A 12,074-nucleotide genomic window follows, 5' to 3' on the forward strand; every position below is an offset into this window, starting at 1 on the left:
CCTTGCTTTGCCTATCTTCTGATCCCAACATTAGGAAAGAGTAGACGAACTTTATTTTTAATGAAGATCCTGATGGTGTCAGTAAGAACTTTTACCGTGGATTCGCTTACAAACAAGACATAATTCGACACAGGATTTTCAGAAAGATTGAAATTAAAAGACGATGCTGTGTGACTATATTGGTTCTGACAGTAATGTCGCACCACACAAGTGAGAGTAGTTTTATTACGTGATCCCCATTGCTTTGTCTGCTATTACAGATCGTTTGCTATGTAGTGAGTATTTATGCGTTTTACCCTAATTCCCATCAGCGTCCATCTATGAAGGATGTAGGCTGTCAAACATGCACAGCTCTTAGCCAATCATAACAGTGGCGTTTACTTCTGAATCTACAATCCACCACAGCTATTCAAACAGAGCGTTCCGATGAGGGGGTCAAAACAGGACAGAAAATAGCCTATTACTTCTAAATTATGATGTTTTTTTATGTAAAAATCTTGATAACATTATAAGTGGACCTCAGAGAACAGTACAACATATTAAAAAGGCAGTCCATTACCCCTTTAACTGCAACCAGTAGGCAAAAAAATTAGGCACAATGTATCAATAGATTTAAAAGTCACAGTATCTTATTGTTTTCATTTTTGTTGTTCTCCTTCAGTAGGGTCACGTCAACATGACTGTCCATCTGAGCACAGCTAAACTGATCCTCACTCATCCGTTCGACTGCTTCTTCATTCTTCTGTCCCAGCACCTGGAGAATCACCTCAGAGAACAGGTTCATGTCTGTCCTAAAGGAAGCCCGTCGGAACTCCATTACTGAGAGGGAGAAGTAAAGAGCAGAGAGAGTCGTGGAGTACTTTCGCTGTCAACGTGAAAGCATTATAAAACAGCACCTATATAATACATATATCTGAAGTAGCTATGCGCTGACTGCCATTCTCAATGTGACATTCAGATGAGATGCTGTGAGGGTCTAAATTAGCGCCTGCATTATCTTGCATGTACAATACGGTCTTTCATCATTTGAACCATGAGGATTAATTTTCCTCAAGAGTATGAATAATTAACGAAGCAGACAATAGGTAAATTCTTAGTTTTCCTCAAGCATAAAAAAATCCTGTATTTCACGACTAACCAAAAGACGTTCATTTTAAATGCCACAGTAATACACATCCCACAGTATGAATAACTGTGATAAAGAGTATATGCAATAGAATATCTATTTATTCCACTAACCATATATTTTTATAATACATGCTCCAAATTGAAACAAAAAAAAATACTATTTTCTTACCATTTCAAACCATTACAAGATAAGCCATCCATAATTTATTCAAATGCCAAAGATGAAAAAAAAAAAAATCATAAAATTAATTAACAGAAAAGGATTGTGCCTGATCTTACTTTTCATGGCCGACATACAGGTCATAAATGTATGTAAATCCTGTACAGATTATCTGTTTAATATTAAATTGAAACCATATTTTATAACCCATGAGTTGTCTTATTGTTTGTTCATATTGAGATCAACTGTGAGCAACAAACATTAAACTAAAAAATGCTGAGATTATTCTGTTCAGCTAATTTGAAATTTGTGGCTTAAATGGAAAACGAATGCCTCCTGGCTTCAGGCTAGATTACTTTCTCTCATTACTTTGCAAAGGTACGTTTTTATCCTTTCACAAGGGGGGCCAGGCAAGAATTGTTTGCTGTCTTGGAATGTGCCCTCAATACACCCTGAGAAATAAGAGGTCATTTCCTATGGTACGTGAAAAACAGGTGTGTCGCAGTTATAATCTAGGAATATTTTTAGGTTGTTTTCAAAAATAATAGTATTATTCATAAACAGTTCAGTAAATGAAAAGGCTTTACTGATCTAAAAAAATAATATTTTTTTATTTGTAAAATAAGATGAATGGGCATTTGCAATATAAGAAAAAATATCTCAGTGTTCTACACTCAACCTTTGAAAAGATCACATTCATAATAGGTAATAGATGCACTCATTCTTTAATAAAAATTTATTTTTGTGGGGCGCATGCTGATTTTAGCTCAGTACTCAGATATTTCTTACACGGAGCTGACACAGATTGAACCATTTTTTACAAGAACACCAAGAGACTAACATGAGGAAGGTTAATCCACATAAATCTACCACTTAAAACAAAACTTCTGCAACAAGTGTTGAGTAACAAAATTAAGCATTTCTGTAGCCATGGCTGTCAAGTCTGTTCATTTGACCAGAGTGAAGCCTGACTGCTCAAACTGTGCACAATATGCTCCATATTTTTCCTGGAGCTCGGCAGCACTCAGTTACTTTTGTGCAGCAGGTAATAGCTTGACGTGTCCCTTTAGGATGAATTACTGCATTTTAATGCTGACTTTGGCTCTTTGGCACTTTTTATCCACAGAGCGTGACAAAGCTATAGCTGATAGCTATAATAGTTTAAACAGAGTTCATTCTCATCCGAGAGAACAAGCAATACATTTGTTACCAAAAGCTACAGTACATACTTACAGAACACATAAATCTCTCTTAGTACCTGCCTCCAATTTGAGATTGTAATTTTTCATAGAGCTCCAGGGAAGTAATCTTGCCGTTTTTTTCCCCACCTGTTCTGACTGTGTATAATGACACATCCTTAGTGGACATAACACAGTGAGTCAACACTACTGTCTGCATCAGCTTCAGTGAAACATCTTTAAGACTATGATATAATATAGGGTTTCTGTGGATCTTAAAAAGGTCTTAAAAAGTCTTAAGTTGCTCTTCCACAAATTAAGGTAATTAAAAAGGTTACATCAGAGCAGAAAGTTTTAATTTTATCTTACTAAGTATTTCTGTTTGCCAATACAAATATCCGTAAAATCCCCTTAAATACTAGAAATGCAAGAGTAAAACTAAGCTATTGAGTTTATGCTTAAATCAAGAACAAATATCTGTCATAATGAAAATGTGTTTTCCCTTTGAATCAATGGTTTTTCTGAGCCTGTTTGCAGATACACTACCAGTCAAAAGTTTGGGATCAGAATGATTTTTTATGTTTTTTACAGGAGTTTCTTCTGCTCATCAAGGCTGCATTTATTTGATCAAAAATACAGGAAAAAACTGTAATACTGTGAAATATTATTATGATGTAAAATAAAGTTTTGCTATTTTAATATACATTAAAATCTCATTTGTTCCTGTGATCAAAGCTGAATTTTCAGCATCGTTACTCCAGTCTTCAGTGTCACATGATCCTTCAGAAATCATTCTAATATGCTGATTTAATATCAGTGCTGGAAACTGTTGTGCTGCTTAATATTTTTTTGGAACCTGTGATACTTTTTTCAGGATTCTTTGATGAATAAATAATTAAAAAGAGGAACATTTATTTAAAATAGAAATATTTTCTAACAATATACACTACAGTTCAAAAGTTTAGGGTTAGTAATTTTTTATTCTTTCTTTTTTTTTGAAAGAAATTAAAACTTTTATTCGGCAAGGATGTGTTAAATTGTTAAGAAGTGATAGCAAAAACTGACATTGTTAGAAAATATTTATATTTTGAATAAATTCTGTTCTTTTAAACTTTTTATTCATCAAAGATTCCTGAATTGTATTGCAAGTATTGCAGTTCACAAAAAATATTTGGCAGCACAACTGTTGCCAACATTGATAATTCTAATAATAAATCAGCATATTATAATGATTTCTGAAGATCATGTGACACTTTATACTGGAGTAATGGCTGATGGAAACTCAGCTTTGCATCACAGAAATAAATTATATTTTAAAAGATATTCAAATAGAAACCATTATTTTATATTGTAATAACATTTTGCAAGATTACTGTTTTTTATGTATTTTTGATCAAATAAATGCAGCCTTGAAGAGCATAAGAGACTTTTTTTTAAAAACATTACAAGTCTTACTTATCCCAAACTTTTGAGCAGTAGTGTATATATATATATATATATATATACACACTCACACACACACACACACACAGTGGCAGGTCATCAGGAAACTGAGTTTCCTGCATATTATCATGTCAAAAGAGTAAAATTTTGGCAGTCCTGTCCATGAAAATAATGTTTTCATGTCATGTTTTTTCAGGGGGCGGGGGGGTATAAAGCTCTATAAATAAAGGTGACTTGACTTGCCTTGACATTGCCATCTAAAACGTGACAAAATCCACCTATATGTGACAAAATCTTTTCAGAGTTTTTTTGTGTCCATAAAACTTTCCACGTTTGTAATATTCCTCATATCTTCCTGAAAGGTTCATAACAGGTGTTTCTTATGTAAATCACACATAATCTTGCAAAGTTTAAGCACATTAAAGATAAATAACATTATTGTCATTTTAGAAGGACCAGCTTATGCACCATTCATCAGTTCCAGTGGAGAACATTGGCCAAATTCACAGTAGATGTCACTCACAGAGGGGAGACTCTCAAACATGATCAAATCAATGCAAATATGGGTTCATTTCTCACTTGTACTCTATGGGACCTAGAACATGAGAAAAACAACTCATCTTGAGTTCCAATTCATTCCGCCAGACATTGGCCCACCACAGCTCCTCTTTTTCAACCGCATTATTAACTAAGAACTCCTGTCTCCTTATCTGCCTACAATAGGTCAAATAAGGTTCACCTTGAGAAAACAGTCATTCACTGGCTAAAGAATATGAGATGCTTCTGTGAAGATTTGCTGTAGTTATGGATGGTTTGTTCACAATCCAGAAAATGTTGCCATGCATTCACAACAAATCAACAAACCTCTCTTGATTCACAAAGTGTCTGCAGAGAATTTCAAGAAAACCTGACCATATGGTAAAATTGCAGTTGTTCACATTCATTGTAGCAGTCTTTTTTTCAACATAATGCAGTTCTACAAACAGCAGACATAGCCACCCAGCTCAGTTTAGTCAAGCCTTTGTTTGATTGTTTTGTGTTCTACACGCACAGATACACACCAAAATAACAGCAATTGCTCGCCCTTAATGGATTGTCAGACCATTCCAATGGCCAAACTGAAGTCATGATATAACAGACCACTCACTGTTATGGCTTCATGTTGGTGTAGTGGTTAATAAAATAATGGATAGAGTGCATGATTGTAGTGAACGTTTTTAAATTTACTTGAGAAATAATATTGTATGAACTAATAATAACTTGTTTTTAGAGAATATATCTTGAATTAGGTTTGTTTCCCTTTCGAGCGTTCACTGTACATTGCGAAGCATTTGCAGTGGAAACTCATCGCTTTCTCCCAAAATCCTGAAACCTTGTAGGATAACGGCAGTACAATAAACTGGCCAATTGTTGCTAATTATGTAAATTGCATGCAAATACTGACAAGCCTTCGGGCAGAATATAATGCGGTGAGAGCGACAATTGCCTCAGAATCTTCTAGCTTCTTTACCGCATCCGCTGAACATGCACAAGCACTGCATCACCTGCCTGGGTCTGGTCCACGCTGAGGCAGTGGTCTCTGAGTCCGACTGCATACACTGCGCTGACTTGCCAGCACATGTTTTAATGACTCGGAGGAGCATCACTCGTGGCCTCACGAGGATGAGGCCCACTGCTGCCAGCGAGCTGCTGGTGGGTCCTCCCCTATCTAGAAACGCCGTCCGTGTGAAGGTTCTGGTAGTCCTTCACAGGCACCTATGGCTGACCTGAAGGACTCTGACCATAAGGCGCTCCTCAACACTCCCTCCAGCCTCTTTGGTGACACCATGCAGTCAGTTATCGAGCGCTTCTCTGAGGTGCAAAAGCATGCAAAGGCAATGAGTCACCTGATCCCCCAGTGTGCGTTCCATCCGCCATCAAGATCATGCTCCTCTTCTGCACCCTGCTCTGCTCAGAAAATGGCTAAGCAGCCCATCGCGTCCTCTGCAGCTCCTCAAAATGAGCCAGATATTTGCCATAAGCAGTGGATGGGACCTGGGAAAAGCCATCATGGACAGAGGAGGATTCCCCGCCGTGACAGCAGACTGCCCTCGGCTGCCAAGCCTTCGTCCTGATAGACCTGCCAAGAAAAGGAGAGAGCTTGCTCCCAAGCATCACATCCTGCATTATTTTCCCCTTGTTCCTGCAGGTGACAAATGCAATGTTCATGTTTCTGTTTATGCAATAAAAACACAAACATCCTCACAAAAAGAGCTGTTTTCCCCTCATCATATCAATACAGCTTTACTCACCCTGCCTCAGAGCATTGCAGAGCCACTAGGCGTGTTTCCATTACAGATTTGTGCAAAACTTTGGCGATATTTTCTGAATGTCGATAAAAAAGTATTGTGAAATGATGGCGTTTCCATTAACCAATGTTATGAGACTTAAACGTAACCTTTTGCCTCTCGCGATAAGTCATGGCAACGGATTTTGGTGGGATTTTGACGGATTTTGGCTATATTTATTCAAAGGAGGCTTGTGCGTGTATCTTTACAGAAGCAGCAAAGAGTGCCGCTTCAGAAACGTGCGTGGCGTGGCTGGAATAAACCATAGCCTGTATAAAAACATTAACACAAGCATTGAGTGGCCGTAATCAGTTTCAGTGACCGTATCAGAGCCACACTGCACTGCAGACGTGTGCAGTGTAAATTGTCTAAGTATTAATAGTAGGGAAAGCCCCTTATACTGGAGCGCGGCCACTTATGAAGTGTTTCTTGGAGGTTATAGTACATTGAAGAATGATCATATGACTTTTTACATACACCATGTGACCTGTAAATGCGAAAAAGCCGTTTCCATTGCAGTTTTGCGAATTAATCCTTTTTCTCATTGCCTGAAAAACCACCTAGTGCAAGCGTAAAAACTTTTTTGCTATATATGGCCGTTTTTGCGAAATTGACGCGTTTCCATTAAGCGTATTTTCTATTCACAATTTCTATTTGCGCAATTTGAAGGGTAATGGAAACGCGCCTACTGTCTGTGCCTGTTATGGCTGATGTGGGACACTCTGATGTCCAGTGAAGATTTTGGCTCTGGTGTTCTGCAAAATCAGGGAAGAGAGTGCAAGGGGGATCCTCATTGCCCCGAACTGTCCAAATCAACCTTGGTTTCCAGACCTCAGGGAGATGCTGGTGGCTCCCACTGGGCAATCTCCCTCAGGAGGGACCTTCTGTCTCAAGCGAACAGCTCGATATGGCAACCCAGCCCAGAGCTATGGAGCTTTCATGTGTGGCTACTTCAGGGGTCCTAGAGGTGTGCTTGACACGCTCACTGAGTCTCGTGCACCTTCTACTAGGCATCTGTACGCTCTCAAATGGGGAGTGTTTATGAAATGGTGCTGTGATAGAGATATCGACCCGGCAAGCTGTCCCATGTCAGATGTTTTATGTTTTCTGCAGCACAGGCTGGATAAAGGGAGTCTACCATCAACGCTAAAGGTTTATGTGGCTGCTATTACTTAATTTCTTTCCCAGGTTGACGGACAATTGATCGGGAGGCATGCATGGGTGGTCAGACTTCTCAGGGGAGTAAGGAGATTACATCCCCCACGCCCACCGTCAGTACCGCCGTCGGACCTAGCGCTGGTTCTGAAAGTTTTCTCTCTACCCCTGTTCGAGCCCTTGACATCCATTGCTATGCTCTCCCTCAAAGCTGCGCTGCTTCTTGTCCTTGCTTCGGCTAAGTGCATGGGAGATCTGCATGTGCTCTCAGTGGACGGTGATTGTATTCACTTTGGGCCTGTTGACTGCAGTGTTACTCTCCGGCCGAGACCGGGCTATGTGCCTAAATCTCTTTCTACACCCTTTAAAGCACAGGTAATTTCTTTGCACGCTTTGTTTTCTGAATCATTGACCTCGCTTGACGCCGAGGCTCAAAAGCACTGTTTGCCCTGTCAGGGCTTTAAGGATTTATATTGACCACTCTGCCATCTTTCGACAGTCTGACCAGCTCTTTGTGTGCTATGGTGACTGTACTAAGAGACGAGCAGCATATAAGCAGAGGCTTTCTCACTGGATAGTGGACAATATCGTGTTGGCTAATGCAATCCAGGAGCAGGAATGCCCTCTCAACATCAGAGCCCATACGACGAGGGCTATTGCCTCTTCATGGGCCTGGTCTAATAGATCTATTCGGGACATGTGCTATGCAGCCAGCTGGTCCTCATAGAATACTTTCGTCAGGTTTTACAAGTTGGATGTGCCATCCTTGGCGTCTCAGGTGCTTTCGGTGAGTGACTAACCTCATTTATTCTTCTAGCTTTTTGCTATGCTGTAATTTGGGGCACAGTTTGTTACCATTTATAGCTCTTGACACTGTGCTTGCCTATGTACATTGATATATGTGCTTTTTGTTCGAAAGGGAACCAAGGTTACGACAATAACCAGATACATTTTCTTACCACATTGCAAAATTTTTCCAAAAACAAAACAATAGTTTTAACTTGAATAAAACATAGATGTAACATTCTGTGGATATTGAGCTGCAATTTGCATAAAACTAAACATTTCTCAAATTCCAACAGGGCATAGCTTTCGGTCAAGATAGTAGTCTTAAACCCAGAATCTGATTAAGTAAAGGTAAGAGGTAAGACTACTTATTGGTGGGTTTGGTCTCATGCCAAATTTTAAAGTCACACACATTGCATTGGGTTTTGCATTCAGTATGTCAAACTGGGTTACAGCAGTCTATAAGACATTCTGTAAGAAAAGTCACGTAAACTATTGAGGATTTGTCTGCCAGGAATTTCTTTCTTTAACAAGTGAAGGTGAAGAAAGAAGAAATGCTTCTTAGTGTCCACTGGGAGTCATCTTATAGAAATGACAACACAAGCAAGTTATCAAGAGCAATTTTTACCCTGACCCCTACGAGAGGAAATGTTTAGCTTTCATGAAAAACTTCATAAAAAGAAAATATATTTTGAGATCACTCATTATGTATTTAACAGTATTTAAATACTATCCAGGTATTTAAGACAAGTCCCACTTTGGAACCTGAACCTAGACGATAATACTTTTACAGACATAGGCCTTGTTTTATGTTCTCACCAAAATATAGTTTACACATTTCTTTCAAAATTTGCTGGTTGCCAGTGGTTTTGGCTCATGAAATGTGTTTGAGTGTGATGTTTAGGATGGCTCTTCAGCATAAGAGTTATTACACAGAATACTGCATTTGACAATTCAATATTGATGCAATATTCACAAATGCTTACAGCTAAAATATGCAAGACACATTTATATACAACTGAATTGTTGTATGTTTTATATATTGAAAACTTAAAAAGGCCTGGCACTTAGTAGTTCATTTTGTTTTGTTTTGTTCATGTGGTAAAGAGCTTGTATCAAACCCAGAACAAATATGGCATGCCTCTTCCTGTAAACTGGCAGGCAACAAGATTTTTTGAGTGTCTCAAAGCCATTTATTCAGTCATTTAATTTTGCACCCCAGGGCATTCTGTTTATTGAAAGCATTCCTCAATAAGATAAAGTTGGAATGTTGACAGTGATGTTGTTGTAAGCTGATTGGTAATGTGAATGGACTTAAAGCTGTTGATATCAGATAATATCAGTGTTTGGGAGTAACTAGGTACATGTCATGGAATTACGCAATTTAATTACACAATAAATGTAACTGTAATCTGTTACTGTTACTAAGAAAAAATGTGTAATTAAATGTTAACAATTACAAAGGGGGTTACATCTGAATATTTTCACACACACCCACTTTAAGATTTAATTGATTTCTTTCATAAAATGCACTGACTGCTCTAAAATATGAGACACCAATGTTTCGGGAGTTTAGTACACAGAATAGGACACGTTTGTTCGATAATTGTTTTATTTCCTTTTTGGGTTTGTGCATATGCATTATTTTTTTAGATTAAACTATTTTTCCAAGGCATTGTTAGATCTCAGTGTTTGCTGTCATAGCTATGCAAATATTCGATTTCAAAAACAGTGTCATAGATATTAATCGGTTTCTTGTTATAATTTTTAATCTGTATTTAACCTCAGAACGATCTCAAAGTAAAAAGAGGTGCTAAAGTCTAATTTTATGGTGGCTGTGCTTTAAAATGAATTTATAATCTTAATGCAAGTGAAGAAGGATTTTAAAAATGTCTGACAGGAATCAGTGTTGAGTACTACTGTAATGTTAACCTTTCCTGCTTTAAATATTTCAAAATGATTATCAGTTGAAAACATTAGTTAGAAATGTAGAAAAGTAATCGAAAAGCAATCAAGTGTATCAGTTACATTACTTTAATAAAGTAATTGATATAGTTACACTACTTATTACATTTTTAATAGGGTAACTGTGGGAAATCTGTAACCTATTATGTTTCCAAAGTAACCTTCCCATCACTGGATATTATCCTGCAGTAAAAACGGTTTGATTCAAATCCTGACAAGTTTTCAAGACTTGTGGTTAATGCTCTACAATTAAAGTAGACAACTACACATGACTATAGGTTATCTTCTGAATTGTGGATGTTGTGAAACTATAATTTTATTATTTCATCAAAATATGTTTTCATCAATTTAACTTGTCGCACTTGTCATTTTTGAATAATTTTTTAAAGTCTTGCTTTTCCTAATCAAGTAAGAACTTGCAATTAACTTTTCACTGCAGGTAACGTTGGCACCCTTTTCATTTGACCAACTATTTAAGGCAGCAAATAACCTTTTGAAAATTTTAGAGTGAATTAATTAAGTAGCTTTTTCCTGGTGTCATCAAGTGATTCAAACAGCAAAAATTTAATTAGCACCTGCATTTGTGCCTCCAAACACAATTGCCAAACACTTCTTAAACGTACCCCAATCTTCCAATGGTCAGACAGACAAGTGGCACGGCACCACACACTGGTTGAGACAATGATGCTATGTCCGACCCATTCTGGCCACTTTGACAGACTGAAACTCCATTTGGTGCCATAAGTTGCAAACAAATTATGCACTACACCTTTAACTAAATAAACTGCTGATCATAATAACTCTTATGTAGCAAGGATCAATAGTTGAGCTACATCTGCTGCATTTGGCTGTTGTTCTTTTTCTTTTTCTTTTTTGGCTCGTGGTCTTACCACTCACACACTCATAGGGGGTATCCCAAGTGCTCTCCTGAAATTTGATTTGTAGCCGAATAGAGATGAAGCATGACATAAAATGCACATGTTACAAACACATAAAACACATGGTGGTGTGGTTTCTTTAATTTACAATCAATTCCTAATTAACGGTCATTGAGTTTAACATTGCTTAAATGCTAAATGGCCTACTAAAGATCAGACCCAATCATACACATTTTTCAGTTACTTTCAGAACAGTATTTTGTCACTGACTCACACTTTAACAAGCACACTTCGGATGAATTGCTTGTCAGTAAACTTCTCATTTACTGACTGCATGCTGCACTACGGGCTGAGCATCTCTAGAAACATATTTAAAAAAAAATTAACAGCCAATTAAGGCTTGCATTTAGGCAGACTAACACACTTTGCAAAGACATAAATATTAAGCATATGCTTTCACAATGGTACTGTTTGGCACTATGGCAATATGTGCATACAGATGTGTTCTTTTTTTCAGTCAGGAAAAAAAAATAGAAGATGATAATTACAGTTTTTTTACGATTGTTTACACATTAAAATAAAAATTTCCACACAATTTGCAAAATTCTACTCCAATGAGCAAAACACCTCCACAGATTTGCACAACACTACACACAATGTCTGCTTCACCCTTTTTGCAAAACATTACACACAGTGATTTGTAAAACTCTACACACATTTTCACACCTTAGACACAGATAAGGATTGTGAGGTTACTTCCTTGTCATTACAAAGCCCCAGATTGCCAATGACCACACTAATGAACGAACTGGATAATCACATCCACCAGGTGTGGAAGCACACATGTGCTAATTTGAAAACGCAGCACTCAGGTGTGCTATAAAAGGCAGCAGGTGAGTTCACCTGTCTTCAACAAAAATGGAAGGAGCTAGAAGAAGAAGAAGAAGAAGAAGAAGAAGAAGAAGAAGAAGAAGAAGAAGAAGAAGAAGAAGAGTGAGAATGAGAGGGGGAGCTCAAAGAGGAGATGAAGGAGGTAGAGGAAGAGGAGAAGGAG

The 12,074-nt window shown here is 37.7% G+C and overlaps 1 protein-coding gene and 1 long non-coding RNA gene across 2 annotated transcripts in view; one reads left to right on the forward strand and one right to left on the reverse strand.

Annotated features, from left to right (window-relative positions):
- The window catches only part of LOC107550331 (endothelin-3-like), a 7,242-nt gene extending 5,897 nt beyond the window's left edge, over positions 1–1,345 (forward strand). Inside the window, exon 4 of the mRNA XM_016231601.1 lies at positions 662–1,345. Within this exon, the coding sequence (XP_016087087.1) occupies positions 662–680 (19 nt within the window). The 3' untranslated portion in view covers positions 681–1,345. The remainder of the gene's footprint in view (positions 1–661) is intronic.
- An 8,179-nt stretch (positions 1,346–9,524) lies between these two features.
- LOC107550332 (uncharacterized) overlaps positions 9,525–12,074 on the reverse strand; it is a 12,653-nt gene continuing 10,103 nt past the window's right edge. The window contains exon 3 of the long non-coding RNA XR_001604650.1: positions 9,525–9,595. This is a non-coding gene — a long non-coding RNA (uncharacterized lncRNA). The remainder of the gene's footprint in view (positions 9,596–12,074) is intronic.

Source organism: Sinocyclocheilus grahami, unplaced genomic scaffold (assembly GCF_001515645.1).
Source record: "Sinocyclocheilus grahami isolate Dianchi unplaced genomic scaffold, SAMN03320097.WGS_v1.1 scaffold396.1, whole genome shotgun sequence".
Taxonomy (NCBI): Eukaryota; Metazoa; Chordata; class Actinopteri; order Cypriniformes; family Cyprinidae; genus Sinocyclocheilus; species Sinocyclocheilus grahami.